General features: G+C 45.7%; 1 protein-coding gene across 2 annotated transcripts in view; it reads left to right on the top strand.

Annotated features, from left to right (window-relative positions):
- The window catches only part of LOC142249936 (putative RNA-binding protein Luc7-like 2), a 243,966-nt gene that overhangs the window by 173,501 nt on the left and 45,388 nt on the right, over positions 1-25,077 (top strand). For both annotated transcript variants that reach the window (XM_075321940.1, XM_075321941.1), the window contains 2 exons: positions 11,852-12,028; positions 12,520-12,614. In XM_075321940.1, coding sequence (XP_075178055.1) covers positions 11,852-12,028; positions 12,520-12,614 — 272 coding nt within the window. The remainder of the gene's footprint in view (positions 1-11,851; positions 12,029-12,519; positions 12,615-25,077) is intronic.

Below are 25,077 nucleotides of genomic sequence, written 5' to 3'. Positions count from 1 at the left end.
TCAGATAGTAATGCCCTCCTACTGGTCCCCTATTATGCCATTGTTTACACACAAACATTATTCTCACCTCTCCGTTCCCGCGGTGACTTCAGCTGCTTCCTGTAGACTGCAAGGCGCATAGACCCCTCCGTGATAGCGTCCGATGCACAGGGCTGCTTACTGCCGTTGAATACTTTGCGGTGTCGTAAAGCATTCAACTGCAGTAAAGCCATGACGGCGGCGGCCCCGTGTACAGGATGCGATTGCAGAGGGTCTATTGGCCTGCAGTCTGCCAAAAGAAGCTGAAGGCACCGCGAGGATGGAGAATAGGTGAGAGCAATGTTTATTTGTGTAAACGGCATGATAGGAGATAAGAAGGGGACTGGTAGGAGGGCATTACTAAACAATGAGCCAAAGTTGTAGTAGATAAAGTTTCTTTAGTCTTTATTTCAATCATATTGAAAAAAGTCTTTGTCCATAGCAGCATAAATGATGACAGACAGAAGTAGGAAAAGTTACTGCTGGCGCACGGCCAGACGCGTTTCGGCTAAACCTTTATCATTGCCATGGTAGTTTGTCCAATAAAGGTACCTTTTGGTTTTTAGACTTACAGAAACAGCTATTATGAGAAACTATTAACGCAAGTTTAACAATGCGGCATAAGTGTTGTTCCACTGCCTGTAGAAAAGGTCACATTACAGTATTCACCTTGAATAATCAAACCAAAAAAATGGGGAAAAAGAGGGGGTAAGGGCCGTGGACGAGGTGGTAGTGACAGTGGTGGTCGCCCAAGCAGTGTGATCGAGCCAAAGAAAAAGGTTCCTGCTTTATCGACATCTGCCTTCCTATCCCAATTTTCTTCTCCATGTGGGAAAGCACTCTTGCCCCCTGAACAGGTGTCCATGGCAATGATAAAGGTTTAGCCGAAACGCGTCTTGCCGTGCGCCAGCAGTAACTTTTCCTACCTCTGTCTGTCATCATTTATGCTGCTATGGACAAAGACTTTTTTTAATATGATTGAAATTAAGACTAAAGAAACTTTTTATCTACTACAACTTTGGCTCGCTGGATTCATCTCTTCTATTTGTGCTGGTAAGAGCTTCTACCATATATCCGTGCTAAGAGCCTCTATAGTCATAGCAGCTTGATCCTACAATATATTGGGTAAGCTGGATAAACTTTTCCTCTTTTTTATAATTACTAAACGATGGGCTCATGCAGCACCGTGCAACGCTGTATAAGACGACCCCCTAACTTTTGAGAAGATTTTCAGGGGTTAAAAAGTTGTCTTACATGCCGGAAAATACGGTATATCACATGGGAGATGCCAGGACTGCTCTGTATACAGTATTTCACATGGGAGACGTCTGGGCGGCTCTGTATACATCACATGGGATATAGACAAAAAAGACTGCCTGCACTCAGCCTCATCGACCTGACGTGTTAACAGGCGCATAACATACATCACATGGGAGATGCCAGGACTGCTCTGTATACATCACATGGGAGACGCCAGGACTGCTCTGTATACATCACATGGGAGACGCCAGGACTGCTCTGTATACATCACATGGGAGACGCCAGGACTGCTTTGTATACATCACATGGGAGACGCCAGGACTGCTTTGTATACATCACATGGGAGACGCCAGGACTGCTCTGTATACATCACATGGGAGACGCCAGGACTGCTCTGTATATTTCACATGGGAGACGCCAGGACTGTGCTGTATACATTACATGGGAGACGCCAGGGCTGCTCTGTATACATCACATGGGTGACGCCAGGACTGCTTTGTATACATCACATGGGAGACGCCAGGACTGCTCTGTATACATCACAAGGGAGACGCCAGGACTGCTCTGTATACTTCTATACAGAGCAGCCCTGGCGTCTCCCATGTGATCACATGGGAGTCGCCAGGGCTGCTCTGTATACATCACATGGGAGACGCTAGGGCTGCTCTGTATACATCACATGGGAGACGCCAGGGCTGCTCTGTATACATCACATGGGAGACGCCGGGGCTGCTCCGTATACATCACATGGGAGACGCCGGGGCTGCTCCGTATACATCACATGGGAGACGCCGGGGCTGCTCTGTATACATCACATGGGAGACGCCGGGGCTGCTCTGTATACATCACATGGGAGACGCCGGGGCTGCTCTGTATACATCACATGGGAGACGCCGGGGCTGCTCTGTATACATCACATGGGAGACGCCGGGGCTGCTCTGTATACATCACATGGGAGACGCCGGGGCTGCTCTGTATACAAAACATGGGGGACGCCGGGGCTGCTCTGTATACAAAACATGGGAGACGCCGGGGCTGCTCTGTATACATCACATGGGAGACGCCGGGGCTGCTCTGTATACATCACATGGGAGACGCCGGGGCTGCTCTGTATACATCACATGGGAGACGCCGGGGCTGCTCTGTATACATCACATGGGAGACGCCAGGGCTGCTCTGTATACATCACATGGGAGACGCCAGGGCTGCTCTGCATACATCACATGGGAGACGCCAGGGCTGCTCTGCATACATCACATGGGAGACGCCAGGGCTGCTCTGCAAACATCACATGGGAGACGCCAGGACTGCTCTGCAAACATCACATGGGAGACGCCAGGACTGCTCTGTATACGGTATATCACAAAAGTGAGTACACCACACATTTTTGTAAATATTTTATTACATCTATTCATGGGACAACACTGAAGATATTTAAATAGATAATAAAACAAGCGCACTGAGAAGCACCCGTGGAATCCTTTTTAACGTTTATAATATTAGAATTGCTCACCTTTGTTGGTTGTGCGCCCCCGCACAACTTCAGTGTCAGCTTATCAGACTGGAGTTCCTCCGAACAGATCCTGTGTCCAGGCTTCAGGAGTCCAGATTTAGGGTATCAATGTCGGCTACTGATTTCCACCGGCACCATGGAATTCAGGTTTTTGTTCCTCAATCCTCCAGCTTACCAGCTGGGTTTTTTGATATGTCAGCAGGTCCTTTGCAGCTATTACCGATTCCCAATAGGGAGGGGGTATATGGATAATTCTTTCGGTCTATATATAGCGCAATAAGGATATTTGCTGGTGATAGTTATTTAAACTTTATTAATTAGGCACTCCTATTATTACAACGCGTTTCAGCAGAATTGCTTTCATCAGGTAAAATAGGAGCCTAGGCCTAGGCTCCTATTTTACCTGATGAAAGCAATTCTGCTGAAACGCGTTGTAATAATAGGAGTGCCTAATTAATAAAGTTTAAATAACTATCACCAGCAAATATCCTTATTGCGCTATATATAGACCGAAAGAATTATCCAAACACTGAAGATATGACACTTTGATACAATAGAAAGTAGTCCGTGTACAACTTGTATAACTGTAATTTTGTTGGCCCTCTAAATAACATACGGCCCTTGCTGACAGATTCCCAGTATTAGTACAGAAATTGACCAAAAGGTAAATAAACAGGAAAACCAGGACATGGCACCTGTATAGCACACTCAAAGCATAACAAATGCAGGAGGACGAAAAGAGTGAAGTGCAAATAAATATTTTTATTGAGGAGCAACTGGCATGAGAGAGATCGGCAGCAAATTTGAGCCGGTTGTGTAAAAAATATTTGTAAAAATACAAGTTCATATGAAAAGGGAGGCTGACAGTCTGGGTCCTAAATAGGTCATAAAGAAGGCACCCCAAATACAGGGATAATACACACAAGGGCTTGCAAATAAGTCAGTGTACACAAAAGGTCATACAAAGCAATGCTGAATCCATTGCAGTAAGGCTACTTTCACACTTGCGTTGAACGGTATCCGTTGCATTGCGTTGTGTGACGGATGCAAAGGATGTGTTGCATATAGTGGCACAACGGATGCTGCAAAACAACGCAATCCGTTTTGGGTTTTTACAGTTTTTACCGTCGGCAGACTATTGTGAACGATCAGCTGATCGCTCACAGTAGCCGGCCGCCGGGTGATCAGCTGATCACTCACAGTAGCCGGCTGCCAGGTGATCAGCTGATCGTTCGGTCAGCGACAAGGTGTGCGGGGGGCGGAGTGCAAAGTGGGTGGAGCCGAGCGGGGCCATGGCTGAGGACGTCAGTGCCGTGGGGACTGCATCGCTGGGGGACAGGTTGTGTGTGTGTGTGTGTGTGTATACATACGGAGTGCGGCAGGGGGCGGAGCCGAGCGGGGAAGTGTCAGGCTCCCAGCACACGTAACCAGGGTTCCTTGGTTACCCGATGTGTACCCTGGTTACGGGTGCAGGGAGCCAGAGAGAGCATGCGCAGTGAAATCCAAAGGATTCCGCTGCTCAAAAAAACGTTATATGCTGCGTTCCTTCCGCCCGACGCAGCGTCAAAATAACGACACTGCGTCATCCGGCGGATGCAACGCTGACACTTGCCTTACAGTGCGTCATCCATACAAGTCTATGGAGAATAGCGCAGTGCGTTAACGGACTGCGCTATTCTCCATAGTGACGGACTCCGCTGAACGCAAGTGTGAAAGTACCCTAATAGAGTTACACACTCTGAAATAGCAAATAATTGTTTACATATATAAGGACATAATAATATCACAAGTGTCACAAATATGCAATTCACAGAGATGCTGGTACAAAGGAATATAAAGACTCTAGGTGACAAGATAACATTATGAATGCAAAGCCATGTTTACATGAAAAGGCAAAGATTATCCACAAGGTGGTGCTAATGAGTGCCAGATAAGACAATGATTATAAAGCTGGGGTCACACATAACGACAACGACGTCGCTGCAACGTCACCATATTCTGTGACGTAGCAGCGACCATAGATGATCGTTAGTAAGCTGTCAAACATGTTATAAAAAGCAGCGACGGAGCAGCGATCATAGCGACGTCGACGGTCGTGGTGTGGTTTCAGACGTAGCGTAGCGTCCCTGCTGCGGTGTCAAACACAAGGATTATCAGCTTATCAGCATGGCGCAGCGGGATAGCAGCGATCAAAAAATGACCTGGAGCATTCAGGAGCGAGCAACGATTTCGCAGCAGGGGTCTGATCGTTGTTATGTGTCACACACCGCGACGTCGCTGTTGAGGTCGCTGCAACGTCACAGAATATGGTGACGTTGCAGCGACGTCGTTGTCGTCGTCGTTGTGTGACACCAGCTTAAGGAATACTAGTTAAAGCAACCAGGCCCAAACAGTTAAATAAACATACTCATGAGGGTTACACAACTGCCCCAAGATGCAGCGAGGAGGACCCCCTGGAGGAAGAGCCCCGACGCATACGTTTCACGATCAAAGTGGTGAGATCATTTCATCAGGGGGAGCGATGGAACAGCATGTGGCAGCCAGTGCTTTTAACCATGGCGCTGGATCGCTCCAGCTGCTCCGCCCCCACAGCGTCACCGCGAGTGGACCAATCGCGTCTGGTTCCCGGCGCTGTCAGCTGTCAACGCCCCTAAATGGTAGCGCGCATGCGCGCAGGAGATAATGTCGCCGACAGAGCCGGGTCAGCAGGCCATTGATGCAATCGCGCACAACAGGGGGAGGAGGGGCGGGAGCGAGCACAGGGACAAGGAGGCAGGTAAATACAGACAGTATGATACAAAAGGGAGAACACAAAAATATCATAAAACAGCGCTGGATTTTCAGTGTCGCTTCCAGGCTTCCCAGATGTGGCACACAGAAGGAGATGGTGAATCAAAAATATGTCCATGTCCGTCAAACAAGGCCAAGAAGATGTCAGTTCCATAAAGTGCCAGCAAAAAGGAAGAATAAATGTATCTAAAAGTTAAAATACACAAAAATAGTTTAAAAACAAGGCACGAACACCAGGGGGATACAAGAAGAAGGCAATCACCGTAAGAAAGGTGCAAAACTCAGATGCTCATTTAACCCCCTAGGAGATAAGGTTCCCAAGGAATAAATCCAGCGTGTTTCACGCTGGGCAAGTATTTTGCATACATTCCCACCCCTCGCCACCCCATGTATCAATGCCCCTGATTTTCAGGGACATTGGGTCACAATCATGAAAGGCATGAAAATGTTGGGGAAGGGTTTTTAAGGTGGAAATGTCAACTACTGTCCGGGCCGCAGCAATGTCCCTCACATGCTCCCTCATGCGTCTGCGCAGCTCTCTACTAGTGAGGCCAACATATATCATGCGGCACCCACACGTGGCATAATATACCACGTTGCTGGTACCGCTTGATACGTAATGGCGAATATCAAAACTGCGCAGACCATCAGCAGAGGTAAAGGAGGAAATGGGAAGGACATTGATGCAGGCCAGACAGTGGCCGCAAGGGAAACAACCCCTAAGGGGAGTACCAAGATCAAGAAAGGTGGTGGGCCGATTAGGAACATAATGGCTCTGTACAAGCATGTCACGTAGATTGCGTGACCTGCAGGGCGTCATCAAGAGGCTTTTGGGTAAAAGGTCACGTAAGGTAGAGTCAGAGAGGAGAACATCCCAGTGCCTGCTCAAGATGGATCGCATACTGGACCACTCGTGGTTATAGGTGGAAATATAACGAACCTGGCCAGGATCCGAGGAACTTCCCATTACCGTATAATAAAGTGTATCGAGGGTATGCTTCGCCCGTAAATAAGCCCGCTTAATGCTCCTATTGCTGTAGCCCCACTCCTGAAATCGAATTCTCAAGTCTGCCGCCTGCTCCTCAAACAAAAGGTCAGATGAGCAGATATGTTTCATGCGTAAAAATTGACCAGTGGGGATGGCCCGAATAGTAGACTGATCATGGGACGACGAGGCATGAAGGAGGGAATTGACCGAGGTCGTCTTACGGTAAACGTTGGTTTGAATCACCCTTCCCTCATCAATTCTAATATCAATATCAAGGAAATCCAGATGCCTAGCATCATACCTGTGGGTTAACTTGATATTGCATGAATTCATGCCCAGCCGTCCCATGAACTTGTCAAGTTGCTCCATCTTGCCCGTCCACAAAATAAACAAATCATCAATGTACCGCAGCCAGCACTGCACATGGGCATTGGCCGTCCCGCCCCCGTCTCAAAGCAAACCCCTCTTCCAGTACCCCAGGAAGAGGTTTGCGTACGAAGGCGCGCAGGCTGCGCCCATGGCAGTGCCACGCTGCTGCAGATAATGTACATCTTTAAATAAAAAGAAATTATGGGTGAGAACAAAACGGAGCAACTCAAGGATAAGGTCACACATCGGGCAATCCCAACCGGAATTCAAAAGAAAATATTCAGCGGCCTTGAGGCCATCCTCGTGACGAATGCAAGTGTAGAGGGACTCAACATCTGCCGTAACAAGTATGGTATTATAATCCACAGAGATGCCGTCTATCCTCCTGAGAACGTCAGTTGTGTCACGAACATATGAGGGGAGCGTCTCAACCAGAGGTTTCAAATAATAATCTATAAGTTGACATATTGGTTGACACAGCCCCTCAATGCCGGACACAATGGGACAACTAGGAGGACAGAGGGCATCTTTGTGGATTTTTGGCAGTAAATAAAAAGTAGGTGTTTTAGGAAAACGTACTGTGAGTCCCTCTACTACCTGTTTACTGATGATACCTTCGTCACAGGCCTTACCGAGGATGGCCTGAAGTTGAACGGAAAAGGTGGAAGCAGGGCTACAGGGGAGCTTACAGTAAGTGGACTTATCACGTAATTGGCAAAGCGTCTCTTTTTCATATTTAAGAGCCGGCCAGATCATGATATTTCCGCCTTTGTCCGCGGGCTTAATCAAAACATCATCCAATTTATCCAGGGACTCAATTGCCAATCTCTCAGTATGAGTTAAATTGTCATACCAACGTCTCCTGGATAGATGTTCAAAATCAGATATCAAGTTTTGTGAATATCTCAACGGCTAGACAAAGGGGGGAACCTTGTAGATCTGGGCATGGCACAAGATGGAAACTCACCTAGAGTGCTCAGTGCAGCTTCATCCAGTAGTTCCTCAAGATCCTGTATGGCCTGTTGTGCCTTGGGATCCAGTGGTCCAAAAAATTGTGTACGTCTATTATGTAATTTGGTGAGAAAGACTTTCCGTGCGAAAATATATAAATCCTTTACCGCTGTGAAACAATGGAAGGAAATAGTTGGTGAAAAGGAAAGTCCCCTTGACAGCACATCAATTTGGGAAATGGAGAGGAGATGTTGAGATAAGTTAATTACCTGAGGTGTTCTACGTTTATTCACATTAGAGGGTTGTTGTTTTGACTTTAATTTGGTGATAATGCCACTGGTTTGAGCAGTTTCTGCATCAGATTCATCAGTTTCACTGGGGCCAGGAAAGGTGCGTCCACTATCTGCACTTGTTCCCCTCGTCCTAGAGTACGATCGTGACCTGGATCGGCGTCCAAGAATGTTGGAATGCCACTTATAGACACGGTTTTGCTGGAAAGCATTTTGATCACGTGAGAATTTTTTAATTTTCACAGTTTTGATATCTTTTTCCCAGCATAGCAGATCAGCTTCGTTCTGAGCAGTAAACTTGGCCAGGGCTTTACTTGACATATTGTCCTTAATAGTAGTGAGCAATTTTTCCATCTGTCTCCATTTCCGAAATCGAGGCCGTGTCAAGCTCACTAAGAATATTTAGAAATCCTCTCGAGCAGGCACTAGAAAGCTCCTCCCATCGTGTTTTAATAGATTCGTTATCCACCTGAAAGGATGGACAAACCTGAACCCGCAGGCCCCGTGGAATGAACCCCATTTGCAAGTATTTATTTAGAAACGCCCTGTTCCACCATGTCCTGGTACGTTTTTGGAGTAAGGATCTGTAGTTTTGCACACTCTCAGAAAGCGTGCCTCCTCCTCCCATCTCCGCTGCAGTGCCGCCAACCTCAGCCAGTGCCTTGTCAAGCTCGATCAACCATGACTCATCATGGGAGCGAAAATCCATGGTAGGGGTAGGATCAGCTGTGGAAACCACAGAAACAAATATTGGTACAGAAATTGACCAAAAGGTAAATAAACAGGAAACCAGGACATGGTACCTGTATAGCACACTAAAAGCATAACAAATTATAACAAATACAGGAGGACGAAAAGAGCGAAGTGCAAATAAATATTTTTATTGAGGAACAACTGGCATGCGAGAGATCGGCAGCAAATTTGAGCCGGTTGTGTAAAAAATATTTGTAAAAATACAAGTTCATATGAAAAGGGAGGCTGACAGTCTGGGTCCTAAATAGGTCATAAAGAAGGCACCCCAAATACAGGGATAATAAACACAAGGGCTTGCAAATAAGTCAGTGTACACAAAGGGTCATACAAAGCAATGCTGAATCCATTGCAGTAATAGTTACACACTCTGAAATAGCAAATAATTGTTTACATATATAAGGACATAATAATATCACAAGTGTCACAAATATGCAATTCACAGAGATGCTGGTACAAAGGAATATAAAGACTCTAGGTGACAAGATAACATTATGAATGCAAAACCATGTTTACATGAAAAGGTAAAGATTATCCACAAGGTGGTGCTAATGAGTGCCAGATAAAAGACAATGATTATAAGGAACACCAGTTAAAGCAAGGAGGCCCAAACAGTTAAATAAACATACCCATGAGGGTTAGGGTACCTTCACACTTAGCGATGCAGCAGCGATCTGACCAGCGATCTGACCTGGTCAGGATCGCTGCTGCATCGCTACATGGTCGCTGGTGAGCTGTCAAACAGGCAGATCTCACCAGCGACCAGTGAACAGCCCCCAGCCAGCAGCGACGTGCAAGCGACGCTGCGCTTGCACGGAGCCGCCGTCTGGAAGCTGCGGAGACTGGTAACTAAGGTAAACATCGGGTATGGTTACCCGATGTTTACATTAGTTACCAGTGGGAGCAGGGAGCCGCGCACACTGAGCGCTGGCTCCTTGCTCTCCTAGCTACAGTACACATCGGGTTAATTAACCCGATGTGTAATGCAGCTACATGTGCAGAGAGCAGGGAGCCGCGTACACTGCTTAGCGCTGGCTCCTTGCTCTCCTAGCTGCTGTACACATCGGGTTAATTAACCCGATGTGTACAGCAGCTACATGTGCAGAGAGCCGGAGCCGGCAGCACAGGCAGCGTGAGAGCTGCAGAGGCTGGTAACTAAGGTAAATATCGGGTAACCACCTTGGTTACCCGATGTTTATCTTGGATACAGCTTACCTCAGCTGTCAGACGCCGGCTCCTGCTCCCTGCTCGCTTCATTTGTCGCTCTCTTGCTGTCACACACAGCGATCTGTGTGTCACAGCAGGAGAGCGGCTTTGAAGAAAACGAACCAGGGCTGTGTGTAACGAGCAGCGATCTCGCAGCAGGGGCCAGATCGCTGCTCATTGTCACACATAGCGAGATCGCTAATAAGGTCACTGCTGCGTCACAAAAAGCGTGACTCAGCAGCGATCTCGGCAGTGAGCTCGCTGTGTGTGAAGCACCCCTTACACAACAGGACCAAAATGCAATGAGGAAGAGCCCCGACGCATACATTTCACAATCAAAGTGGTGAGATCATTTCATCAGGGGGAGCGGTGGAACAGCATGTGGCAGCCAGTGCTTTTAACCATGGCGCTCGATCGCTCCAGCTGCTCCGCCCCCACAGCGTCACCGCGAGTGGACCAATCGCGGCTGGTTCTGGCGCTTTCAGCCGTCAACGCCCCTAAATGGTAGCGCGCATGCGCGGAAAACGGGGCCGCGTCACCTGGAAACCTGCATGCGCGCAGGCGATAACGACGCCAACAGAGTCGGGTCAGCAGGCCATTGATGCAATCGCGCGCGACAGGGGGAGGAGGGGCGGGAGCGAGCACAGGGACAAGGAGGCAGGTAAATACAGACAGTATGATACAAAAGGGAGAACACAAAAATATCATAAAACAGCGCAGGATTTTCAGTGTCGCTTCCAGGCATCCCAGATGTGGCACACAGAAGGAGATGGTGAATCAAAAATATGTCCATGTCCGTCAAACAAGGCCAAGAAGATTTCAGTTCCATAAAGTGCCAGCAAAAAAGAAGAATAAATGTATCTAAAAGTTAAAATAAACACACAGTATATCACATGGTAGACGTCTGGGCGGCTCTGTACACATCACATGGGAGACGCCAGGACTGCTCTGTATACATTACATGGGAGACGCCGGGACTGCTCTGTATACATCACATGGGAGACGCCAGGACTGCTCTGTGTACAACACATCGGAGACGCCAGGACTGCTCTGTATACATCACACGGGAGACACCAGGACTGCTCTGTATACATCACATGGGAGACGCCAGGACTGCTCTGTATACATTACACGGGAGACGCCAGGACTGCTCTGTATACATCACATGGGAGTCGCCAGGACTGCTCTGTATACATCACATGGGAGGCGCCAGGACTGCTCTGTATACATTACATGGGAGACGCCGGGACTGCTCTGTATACATTACGTGGGAGGCGCCAGGACTGCTCTGTATACATTACATGGGAGACGCCAGGACTGCTCTCTATACAGTATATCACAAAAGTGAGTACACCACACATATTTCTGTAAATATTTTTTTACATCTATTCATGGGACAACACTGAAGATATGACACTTTGGTACAATAGAAAGTAGTCAGTGTACAACTTGTATAACTGTAATTTTGTTGGCCCTCTAAACAACACACGGCCATTGCTGACAGATTCCCAGTATGTAGCTTTGACTCCCATTGGTCGATAACTGAAATACGAAATGCTCGTTAGTTCTAGTATAGTAAAGTCTGTAGATAAAATTTAAATAGGCATAATCAAATATAGCCTGATATATTAATCTAAAATTATATATATATAATAATATATATTTTTTTTAATTAAGTGAAGAAGCATACTCTAAAGTGTATTATTTTGCAAACAGGAAATCTACCGCAGTTCTATGCCAGCCTCAAGCTTCCAGCAGCAAAAGCTGAGAGTATGTGAAGTATGTTCTGCTTATCTGGGACTCCATGACAATGACAGAAGACTGGCTGACCACTTTGGCGGCAAGTTGCATTTGGGCTTCATTGAAATACGTGATAAATTAGATGAGTTAAAGGTATTTATTTTTTCAGTCTTACCTAAAACGGGGTTCACAGTCCAAATTTGCACACTCCACTGTGAGCTTTCATGGTTTTCTATGGCTGAAACTTGGATTTCTGTTCTGGATTTGTATTCATGTTGGATACTAATTTATTTCCATAAAAGTCCAGTGGAGCTAATATGTGTGAATATTGGAAATGCAATGGGTTATTCTTAAATATTAATTTTATTTCTCAAAGGTATTTTAATCTGTGATTACACCTTTTACAAGCATTGCCAGAATCTAAAGCTACTGATTTTGAATTGTTTGGACAATGTGGCAGAATACATCACATGTGCATCCTCCCTAATATTGGGACAGTTCATGCCATTTTGCCATATTTTCACGTCCCCCCCCCCCTAAATCAAGTGCAGTAATTACACTACTTATTGCAAGTTTGTTTGAAAAAAATAATTATTCCGAACTAGAAAGACATTTGTTAATGTAGTTTCAATTCCTTAAAATAGAAAGTTGTGTCAGAAATGCAGGAAAAGCGAAATCAAGATCGATTGAAGCGTAGAGAAGACCGGGATAAGGAAGAACGTGACAAATTGAAAAGAAGGTAATGGCTAAATAAGTCTTAACAGCACTAGTTACACAAACAAATGTTTCTCAGTTGCTTCATTGGGGGAAAAAATGGGAACTATGGGATGATATCATCATGGCTGGTGTTCATGTGCCCGTCCTATCGGCTTGGTTGCCTTGCGACTATCCAACGGACAGTTGGTAGTAGCTGGTGGTCCCCGGTGAGTCGCCATCCCCACATTTCGTGTACACGCAACCTGTACAATCTGGGTTGCCCGCCGACCATATAATGGGCTGGTGTACACATGCTTACCAGGCAAAGCTCCGCCACCGGCAAATCATCAAGCAGCATTCGCATAAGCAGCGTGCTGGCATGCTCGCGTCCCCGCAGCATCCCCGGTGGGTCCCACCTAATAAATAATCAGCTAGACTGTCATTCTCAGTCCCCTTTGCCAGTTTACACCCACTGGAAAATTGGCAACTAGCATGTGTAGAAACACACACTCCAAAACAGCCAAATGGGCCATTTAATCCCTTCACTACACATGACGTACTGGGTACGTCATGGATCTTGTAAGGGTAATCCCTACCGACTGCCATGGGCAGCCGGCTGAGATCCCCACTCATGTCAGCTGATTTGAACAGCTGACATGTGTTCCTCCCAGGCACACGCGCCTGTTACCCCTTTACATCGGGCTGTCAAAATGTGACAGCCCGATGTACATGCTGGCCTCGGTAAGCGCTCACTCACCGGCTGCCATCGGAAGTCCTGTGACGTGATCGCGTGGAGCCACTGGTTGCTATAGTAGCACAGGGTCATGCGATGACTCATGTAGCTATCATGAGACACTTCCTCTCACTGCCGGCAGAGCACCGTGTGTGAGAGGAGAGCAGTGTTTCTGCATATCTCAGCTGTATAGCTGTGATCTACAGAAATTAATGAGCGATCAGACTGCTGATCCTTATAGTCCCTAGGGGGACTAGTAAAAAAAACAAAAAGTTTTATAAAAAAAAATAACATTTCAAATCACCTCCCCATTCGCCCCATTGAAAATTAAAGGGTAAAAAATATGCATACATTTGGTATCACTGCGTTCAGAAATGCTCGATCTATCAAAATATAACATCAATTAACCTGATTGGAAAACAGCATAGCCGAATAAAAATTCCAAACGCCAAAATTACGTTTTTTTTGGTCAGGCGATAACAGGCGATCAAAACATAGCATCTGCACAAAAATGATAGCTCGAGGGGGGCGTGGCCTAAGCGGCAGACGTGTGGAGAGAGAGCTCCCGCCGTATGATCCTGGAATAATCCTTCCTTGCCAGCCGGGGTGACAGTGCTTTTTCCTGCCTACCTGAGCAGGGGTCTTCTCTAGGCAGCGGAGAAAGCCTACGGGACCGGAGCGGCATGACCTGAGGTTGGAGGCCCGAGAAAGAGGTGCAGGAGCGTGAGGCACCCACCTCCAATATGCCGGAGCTGCGGGCAGCAGTGGCGTGTTGGACACTGCGGCCCGCCTTAGGATGCTTTCACACATCAGTTTTTAGCCATCAGGCACAATCCGGCAAAAACATGAAAAAACGGATCCAGCGTCTGTTGCCGCCGGATCCGTTTTATCCCCCATAGACTTTCATTAGCGCTGGATTGTGCCTGATGGCCTCGCTTTTCATCCATTTTGATCCGGCAAAATTTACTTGTCCGGCGGCCAGATGAAACATTGAAGTGAACGTTTTTGTGTCCGGCCAAAAAAAGTATCGCACCGGATCAGGCGCCGTACGGCGTGTTTTATAATGGAAGCCTATGGATGCCGGATCCGGCATAATGCAACAAAAATAAAAAACTGATCCAGCCGCCGGATCCGTTTTTTTTTTTTTTTTACTCAGCATGCTTAGTATCACACCGGATCTGTCAAAAACTGAAGGAACTGATGGAAAAAACTGATGCAAATGATCCGTTTTTTCGCCGGATCCGTCGCATCAGTTTTTCCGCCGGATCGTGCCTGATGCCAAAAAACTGGCGTGTGAAAGCAGCCTTAGCAAAAATGCATGGGCCCAGCCTGTGAATCCCGAGGCTGGTGCTGGCGCCAGCCCCTGTAAAGAGTCTCTACTGCTGCCGGAACCGGACCTGCCGGGGAAGGAGGAGCAGCGAGGGTCCGTAAGTACAATTGCGGATGCCATCCCTGAAGCCTGTGCTAGCATTTCTTCTGCGGTGTTGCTATCAGTGTGTCAAGACTGGGAGAAGAGGGCTGCATTGACAATCCAACACAATGGGCAGCACTTTAAACACATTTTATAAGTGGTCATAAAATTGTAAATAACTATTGAACGAATAAAGTTACATTAAAACCAAGCACATCATTGTTTTTCTTGTGAAATTCTCGATACGTATGATGTGTTACATGAGCCTCTTCCCATTGCAAAAAAATAAAGTTGAATCCAAAATAGCCAACTTCAAAATGGCCGCCATGGTCCCCACCCATCTTTAAAAGTTCCCCCCTCCCATATACTAATGAGCCACAAGCAGGAAGTTGATATCACCAACCATTCCCATTTTATTTAGGTGTATCCATATAAATGGCCCACCCTGTACTTTGGGACTTATAATGTTGTGGGGCATGGACTACAGGTGCACTGTCTATTATGTAATTTGTGTGTTGTTTTTGTTTGACTACGTTTTTTTTTTCCCTTTTTCTGCAATGTCTCTGTGGGGAAACAAATGATTATTGTGTTATGTAATTTTGTTTATAAATAAAAATGAACCTGATTTTAAAAAAAGTAAGCTCGAGACGCAAAAAAATAAGCAGTCACTGAGCCCCAGATCCCGAAAAACGAAAACGCTACGGGTTTTGGAAAATGGCTCAAAAAGTGCGCCTTTTTCAGACAAACGTGTGAATTATTATTTTTTTTTTAACCCCTTAGATAAAATTAAATCTATACTTGTTTGGTGTCTAGAAACTCATACTAGAAATATCAAAAAACTGACCCGCACATCCAACAAATGTGAACAGGTGCTAACTGAAAAAACATAGTAACTATAAATGCAAACAGTTGCACACTGAAAAAGCCAAAACTGTATTAGGGAAAATATGGCACTGCATTACTGCAAAAGATTGATATTTAGTTTATGTATTGGCCAATGCATGTAAGCCCGGAAACCAAACGGCAAGGTATATCTCTGTATTCCGGGAACCTAACTTAAATGCCACTATCTAGGTTAAAAACATCCATATCTGGGAAAAATGCCACTATTTGGACTGCAAACCTCCATGTATGGGCAGCTAGGCTCCTGCTATAATGGTTATGATCAGCCAGGTCTTAGGGCAGAGTGCCCAGTCAGAAAGAGACTCACTAGAAATATCAAAAAACTGACCCGCACATCCAACAAATGTGAACAGGTGCTAACTGAAAAAACATAGTAACATAGTTACAATGTTTTTTCAGTTAGCATCTGTTCACATTTGTTGGATGTGCGGGTCAGTTTTTTGATATTTCTAGTGAGTCTCTTTCTGACTGGGCACTCCGCCCTAAGACCTGGCTGTTCATAACCATTATAGCAGGAGCCTAGCTGCCCATACATGGAGGTTTGCAGTCCAAATAGTGGCATTTTTCCCAGATATGGATGTTTTTAACCTAGATAGTGGCATTTAAGTTAGGTTCCCGGAATACAGAGATATACCTTGCCGTTTGGTTTCCGGGCTTACATGCATTGGCCAATACATAAACTAAATATCTCTCTTTTGCAGTAATGCAGTTCCATATTTTCCCTAATACATTTTTGGCTTTTTTAGTGTGCAACTGTTTGCATTTATAGAAACTCATACTGACCTGAGGCATCACACAAATACATCAGTTTTCCCATATAGGGAACACTGTGAATAAAATCCCAAAACCAATTCTGTGATCGCACTTTTTTGCAATTTTTCCGCACTTGAAATTTTTTTGACGTTCTCCAGTATAATCTAAGGTAAAACTCATGGTTTCATTTAAAAGTACAACTTGTCCCACAAAAAACAATCCCTTATATGGCAAGATTGACGGAAAAATAAAACTGTTACGGCTCTCGGAAGAAGGGAGCAAAAAAAACCCAAAACACCCAAAAACAGAAAATCGCCTGGGGGTGAAGGGGACTCCTACCCCTCCATCCACTTCCTGCGATTTTGGTTGGCACCTTTTTTTTTACATATTCACTATGGTGTATACAACTTCTGTTCCTTGCGCTGTTCGTGGCAGCTGCACTACCCTACATACTAGCCCTGGTTACCGATCAGGCTTGCTTCTTTAAATGCAAGTCTCCCTTGGGCCGAGCCATAGAGTATTGCACTCCCACCCCCTCACCTCTGCTGATACTTGTTTAGAGGACCCCTGGCCCTCATTAGCTACGCACACGCACACACACACACACTCGTGTGGGTCCTGGCTTTAGCTCAGTCTGTAACTGAGTTGGTCGAGATATCCCAGACCCTGGTTATGGTTGTGGAAGAATTGCCTAAGCCCTTTACCACCCCTGGGCCTTTTATTACTGCTCAATGTGAGTCAGATCTGACCTACCAGCGACACCTCACCATCACAAGCTGATTCTGGTGGCGATCCAATCATCCTCTAATCTGTTAGTTTCTAGGTCTCTGTCTGTATCTCCCTGTCCTGAGATCTGTGGTTAGAGCTAGTGTAACTTCAGTTTGGTCTTTCAACACCGCTGTTCAGTCTTGGCTCATAGCTTCACCTGTCACTGCTGCCCCACCACTGGCCACCCACAGCTATGCATAATCACCCTATTTGATTGTTGGTCAGCTGAGTGTCTGATGCTAGCGGTGCTCCAGCAGCTCTATCATGCCTGTCAGGTCTGAACCTTGTTAATATGTTACAGTTATGAAGTCTCCTCATTCTCCACCCTAGCGAAGACATTTTCCCTGAGTGCCACGTTAGATACAATGAGAGAAAAAAAAAACACCATGAAAACTGGATCTCATAGTAATTAGGTTACATTGGCCCCACTTGGTTAATTAAATCCAGAAAATAGAAAAAAGGGGGTTCCATAATGTTAATATCTGAAAGAAATAAGTAATATGTCATATAAAATTCTTTAAGCTGCTTTTTTTATTGAAAAAGTGCACAAAAATTCAGCCAGAAAAATGGCAAGTGGTTTTAAAATACAAGTGAACATTGTGACAACATGGACTCTCATGTGTTAAAGTTTCTTAACATTCAGCCAGACGTATTGTTCTTTTGTGTATTACCTCATGTTTGCTTAGCTATTGTTTCTCCAGACCCTTCCAGTAATTATTGTAATGTAGTTGTGTATTGCTAATGTGATTACCTTAGTAGCCATTGTCTAGTCGGTGACTTGCAGACCCCATGTAGATATCCTCAGCCTTTCTACCCACATCATTTAAATGAACATTATCCATGCAGCTTGAAATTCATCCAATGGGAGAAGCAATCTTGTCCAACCAATCCGATGAGGACGCAGTGTATCCAAGTGGAAGGCTGTGGCTATAAAAGGGATTTCTTTAAGTCACCAGGTTGTTGTTGTTAATGGATGTGCATGATCCAGTCTAAGCTCTTAGGAGCTGACTAGAGGATCAGGATACCTTGTGGCTTCAATCTAGGGACTCCGGTTCCGATTGGAGACCATATCCACAGTCTAGGGATTTCGACTCCGGCTGCCAGGATTATATCATCATACCAGAGACTACTTAAGGAGGAAACCCATGTTGGGACAATTCAGTCACCAGGCTACAGACTTTGCAGACCTCAGCCAGCTTCCTAAATCTGGTGCTATTCCTTTCTCGGTGGGTGCCCGCCGAAAGCGGGGTGCTGCTGGATTGCAGTAAGTGGCCCTGGAAGCTCTTAGGCAAGGACATTCTAATCCGTGGTGAGCCAGCGGAAGGGTGAGACTCTGATGCCTGTTACATTTGTGTGTTTTGCTGGTTATGTGTTATGTGCCGTTAATATTTTGGGGATCCAATAAAGTCTCATTATTGTGGTTCTCTCACCCTGTGTTGTCTGAGTAGTGTTCCGCCCACGGTTTAGGAGGTCGTGCATTCAGTTGGGATGAGCCCTGAGCCACGCTGTCTTTCTAAAGGCGGCCGGTTTTAGCGGACAAGAGCACCCACTGAGCCCCGTGTCTCCACAATTGGTGGCAGCAGTGGGACCCTACTCAGCCTGGTTTATCCAGGGGAGCTGCAGAGGACTGGTGTTCGTGGACACCGTCCAGGGCTCAAAAACCAGGGAGGCACATAAGCATACCTAGCAGGCCATAGGGGAGGCATTCAGGTTTCGGACGCTGCCATGTCCAACCCCGCCAGCTCAGCCATGGGACAAGGACAAGAGAGGAGTTACGACCGCAGCAGTAAATGGATGCTACAGGATCTGTGCCAGAGGCGACAGATTGACTACAGGAACGCTGACACTCGGTCGGACTTGATCCGGAAATTAGTCCGTTGGGATGCCCAGAATGATGCAGAGGACAATGAGGATCCCGCCGATATTGACCCAGAGGATTTACTCTTTGTGCCACATCATGGATCTAGTCACAATCGGGAATCAACTTGGTCTAAAATGGCCCAAGCCACAGCGTTGTTGACTGCATTTGGGGCCTAAATCCTCAAGAGAAGAGAGTGCTTATGTTCTGGAATATGTTTATGGGATTCCAGCTGCCGTACTGCTAACACCAGCTGCTCGAGAAGGATGGTCCCGCTACCCAGCAGAAGCTGCGCCAAAACAAAGGACTACAAACAGGGCCTGTGACTCGCCCAATCTATGGCGCTGTTATACATGTGGGCGCCATGGACATATAGATAAAGATTGTCTCCAAAACCGAGGCCGCATGCTTGGAGCCCATCTGCCAGCTCAGCCGGTCAAGAGCCAGGGACTACGAGACACTGGTTCCTCCATTACCCCGGTAAGCCAAGTTATTGTTTCCCCAGAAGACCCTTTACCAGATTCCCAATTATCCATCTCCCTGGCTGAGGGCCAGCGCTCAGACATCCCTCTGGCATGTGTGTAGTTGGACCTAAGGACCGACCAGGGAGAGGTCGAGGTGGAGCTTGTGGACAGCCTCCCCACACCTGGTATTTTGGGGACCAACCAGGAAGTGATCGATGTGAGACTTGTGAACAGCCTCCCCACACCTGTCATTGTGGAGACTGACCAGAGCAAGGCTGATGTGGAGCTTATGGACACCGTCCCTACACCAGATATTTTCGGAAATGACCAGGGAGAGGTTGATGTGAGACTTGTGAACAGCCTCCCCACACCTGTCATTGTGGAGACTAACCAGAGCAAGGCTGATGTGGAGCTAATGCACAGCATCCCCACACCTATTATTTTGGGGTCTGACCAGGAAGAGGTCCATATGGAGTTTATGGACAGCGTCCCCACACTTGTTGTTTGGGGACTAACCAGGAGAAAATTGAAGTCGGGTTCATGGATAGCCCCACCAAGCCTGTTGTTTTGGATACCACCCAGAGGGGAGTGGAAGTGGGGCGTGTGGATTACCTGCTCACACCAGTTATTTTGGAGTATGACCTAGGACAAAGACTATCCAGTCAGTTTGAAGCAGCCATCACACACTTCCAAGCCAAGCAGGACCCTGATGTGGCTCTTTCTAACATCTTTTCCAAGGATAATTCACATTCCCAGTCTCCATCATCCACTTCTGAGCCAAGAACCGTGAGTAAGCCTAACCACACTGTGGCTATTGACTGGGGGAAAATTGATAGTAAGAAATGTATGTAAGCCCAACTCATGGACCCCACCTTAGTGCTTGTCCGCAATATGGCTGCTCAACTTAGGGAAGGTAATCAGGGGGAGGTGTATAGATGCGAGCCTCTGTTGCTGACCTCACCATTAAAAAGGACAATGCCGTCAAGAGGAGAAGGATGATCGGACGCCTATCATGTCTGGCTAATAATAAGAAGGGGGAGGAATGTGACGACATGGACTCTCATGGCTTAAAGTTTCTTAACATTCAGCCAGACGTATTGTTCTTTTGTGTATTACCTCATGTTTGCTTAGCTATTGTTTCTCGAGACCCTTCCAGTAATCATTGTAATGTAGTTGTGTATTGCTAATGTGATTACCTTAGTAGCCATTGTCTAGTCGGTGACTTGCAGACCCCATGTAGATATCCTCAGTCTTTTGTACCAACATCATTTAAATGAACATTATCCATGCAGATTGAAATTCATCCAATGGGAGAAGCAATCTTGTCCAACCAGTCCGATGAGGACGCAGTGTATCCAAGTGGAAGGCTGTGGCTATAAAAGGGATTTCTTTAAGTCACCAGGTTGTTGTTGTTAATGGATGTGCATGATCCAGTCTAAGCTCTTAGGAGCTGACTAGAGGATCAGGATGCCTTGTGGCTTCAATCTAGGGACTCCAGTTCCGATTGGAGACCATATCCACAGTCTAGGGATTTCGACTTTGGCTGCCAGGATTATATCATCATACCAGAGACTACTTAAGGAGGAAACCCAGGTTGGGACAATCCAGTCACCTGGCTACAGACTTTGCAGACCTCAGCCAGCTTCCTAAATCTGGCGCTATTCCTTTCTCGGTGGGTGCCCGCCGAAAGCGGGGTGCTGCTGGATTGGAGTAAGTGGCCCTGGAAGCTCTGAGGCAAGGACATTCTAATCCCTGGTGAGCCAGCGGAAGGGTGAGACTCTGTTGCCTGTTGCATTTGTGTTTTGCTGGTTATGTGTTATGTACCGTTAATATTTTGGAGATCCAATAAAGTCTTAATATTGTGATTCCCTCACCCTGTGTTGTCTGAGTAGTGTTTCGCCCACGGTTAAGGAGGCCGGCGTTCAGTTGGGATGAGCCCTGAGCCACGCTGTCTTTCTAAAGGCGGCTGGTTCAGTGGACAAGAGCACCCACTGAGCCCCGTGTCTCCACAAATTTAAGGTACCAGAAAAAAGGTATGAGGAGGAAAAAAGTTCCCACAAACATGAAAACATCCCCCTGGATAATTTAGTAAGGTTACAAATTTTGTAAATGTAATGCGGTCCCTTCCCACACTCCAGTGTTGGCACCCTCCTTGGCTCCCTGACAGCAGGTAGGTCTCCAGGTGCCACTTCACCACCAATGCCTTTACAATTGTTAAACATGCTGTTATATTGGCTATTTTAATGGAGCTATTGGTTGGCTAAGTAAGTGGCCTTGTGTCTGACCTCTTCTGTTATACTAATCCTAACTTTTTACAAAATTTTGTTAACTTACTAAATTATGCAGGGGGATGTTTTCATGTTTGTGGGATGTTTTTTCCTCCTCATACCTTTTTTTCTGGTACCTTATGTTCACTTGTATTTTAAAACCACTTGCCATTTTTCTGGCTGGATTTATGTGCACTTTTTTTCAATAGAAAAGCAGCTTAAAAGAATTTTATATAGCATATTACTTATTCCTTTCAGATGTTAACATTAAGGAACCCCCTTTTTTCTATTTTCTGAAATTAGATACAATGAGTGGCTATTAGGGATGGGCAAACTTGAACTGTAAAGTTCGGGGTCCGTACCGAACACATTGTGTTCGTGCACACGAGTCCGAACACGAGCTTTCTGTGACGTTCATGTTACAGTTCGGGTCCCGGGACTGTTAAAAAAAAAAAAAAAACACGTTATTAAAAAAAAATTATGATCATACTTACAGGTCGCGCAACGCGTCCTGCAGACTCTGCCTCCCAGCGCTTCTGCTTCCGCGTCCGTCCGATCAATGCTGTTCCCCATGGTAAGCACCTCTGGCTAAAAGGAACTGCTGTGACTGTGATGTCATACTCATGTGACCAGTCATGTGTGAATGTTGTATTACCTCATTGGCTACAGACTGGTCACGTGAGTATGACCTCATCAAAGGTCCTGCTGCGCAGTCATGTGAGTGTCATCGCATCACGACGCACAATCTCCCAACGGCAGCAGGTCAGCTGCATGTATTTCCATACAGCTGAGGCGCTCCTGTCCTGAGAGTGAGGTGATGCAATGCGAGACGCAAGTGCAATCATCCCCTCACTGTCAGCCTCTGCTTCATCGCTCTGTCCAGAACGATGTAGCAGACCTGACATGGCTCTCTGTGCTTTTCACTATATATAGACTGTCTGTGCAGTGATGAAGCAGAGTTGACTTTGCTTCTCACGATGTATAGACACTGTCTCTGCAGTGATGAAGCAGAGTTGACTTCGCTTCTCACGATATACAGTTAGGTCCAGAAATATTTGGACAGTGACACAAGTTTTGTTATTTTAGCGGTTTACAAAAATATGTTCAGAAATACAATTATATATATAATATGGGCTGAAAGTGCACACTCCCAGCTGCAATATGAGAGTTTTCACATCCAAATCGGAGAAAGGGTTTAGGAATCATAGCTCTGTAATGCATAGCCTCCTCTTTTTCAAGGGACCAAAAGTAATTTTACAAGGGACTCTAAGGGCTGCAATTAACTCTGAAGGCGTCTCCCTCGTTAACCTGTAATCAATGAAGTAGTTAAAAGGTCTTCGGTTGATTACAGGTATGTGGTTTTGCATTTGGAAGCTGTTTCTGTGACCAGACAACATGCGGTCTAAGGAACTCTCAATTGAGGTAAAGCAGAACATCCTGAGGCTGAAAAAAAAAGAAAAAATCCATCAGAGAGATAGCAGACATGCTTGGAGTAGCAAAATCAACAGTCTGGTACATTCTGAGAAAAAAGGAATTGACTGGTGAGCTTGGGAACTCAAAAAGGCCTGGGCGTCCACGGATGACAACAGTGGTGGATGATCGCCGCATACTTTCTTTGGTGAAGAAGAACCCGTTCACAACATCAACTGAAGTCCAGAACACTCTCAGTGAAGTAGGTGTATCTGTCTCTAAGTCAACAGTAAAGAGAAGACTCCATGAAAGTAAATACAAAGGGTTCACATCTAGATGCAAACCATTCATCAATTCCAAAAATAGACAGGCCAGAGTTAAATTTGCTGAAAAGCACCTCATGAAGCCAGCTCAGTTCTGGAAAAGTATTCTATGGACAGATGAGACAAAGATCAACCTGTACCAGAATGATGGGAAGAAAAAAGTTTGGAGAAGAAAGGGAACGGCACATGATCAAAGGCACACCACATCCTCTGTAAAACATGGTGGAGGCAACGTGATGGCATGGGCATGCATGGCTTTCAATGGCACTGGGTCACTTGTGTTTATTGATGACATAACAGCAGACAAGAGTAGCCGGATGAATTCTGAAGTGTACCGGGATATACTTTCAGCCCAGATTCAGCCAAATGCCGCAAAGTTGATCGGACGGCGCTTCATAGTACAGATGGACAATGACCCCAAGCATACAGCCAAAGCTACCCAGGAGTTCATGAGTTCAAAAAAGTGGAACATTCTGCAATGGCCAAGTCAATCACCAGATCTTAACCCAATTGAGCATGCATTTCACTTGCTCAAATCCAGACTTAAGACGGAAAGACCCACAAACAAGCAAGACCTGAAGGCTGCGGCTGTAAAGGCCTGGCAAAGCATTAAGAAGGAGGAAGCCCAGCGTTTGGTGATGTCCATGGGTTCCAGACTTAAGGCAGTGATTGCCTCCAAAGGATTCGCAACAAAATATTGAAAATAAAAATTTTTTTTGGGGTTTGGTTTATTTGTCCAATTACTTTTGACCTCCTAAAATGTGGAGTGTTTGTAAAGAAATGTGTACAATTCCTATCAGATATTTTTGTTCAAACCTTCAAATTAAACGTTACAATCTGCACTTGAATTCTGTTGTAGAGGTTTCATTTCAAATCCAATGTGGTGGCATGCAGAGCCCAACTCGCGAAAATTGTGTCACTGTCCAAATATTTCTGGACCTAACTGTATAGATACTGTCTGTGGCGTGATGAAGCAGAGATGACATTGCGCGTTGCTTCTCACTATGTATAGACTCTGTGCACAGTGATGTAGCAGATATGACTTTGCTCTTTGCTTCTCACTGTGTATAGACACTGTCTGTGCACAGTGATGAAGAAGATTTGACATTGCTGTCCCATTGGATTATGTCGGACTAAGAATTTTTTTATAATAAAGATGGAGTCTCTAAATGTTTTTTTGTTTTATTTCTAATAAAACATTTTCTGTGTTGTTTATTTTTCTGTTTCCTGGCGGTTCATGGTGGACATGTCTAATTTTGGCAAACGAAGAAACAGGTTTGGGCTAAGAAATGCAATCCACTCACTAATATACTTAAATTTTCATACGTTTATTTAGACAAAAAGATAAAAACATATTAAAAACAAAGTGCCATCCATCATAAATAGAATAAGGTTGTCATGAGCAAAGTCCGTATGCAGCAATAAATAAACAGTGGCTACAATATCTACACCAGGCATAAACAGTCATGAAGATTGTTCACATATAAAAGCCCTCCATAAAGACATCAAGGCTGGAAATAATCTATGTCACTGGGATCCGATAGGTAATTATAATTCATAGCAAATATCACCCAAAAGTATTCAGTATACAACCTGTATCAGATACCCATGCTGCC

This window comes from Anomaloglossus baeobatrachus, chromosome 8 (assembly GCF_048569485.1).
Source record: "Anomaloglossus baeobatrachus isolate aAnoBae1 chromosome 8, aAnoBae1.hap1, whole genome shotgun sequence".
Classification (NCBI taxonomy): Eukaryota; Metazoa; Chordata; class Amphibia; order Anura; family Aromobatidae; genus Anomaloglossus; species Anomaloglossus baeobatrachus.
Note: the sequence above shows the minus strand (reverse complement) of the source record. Positions and strands in the feature narration are given on the sequence as shown.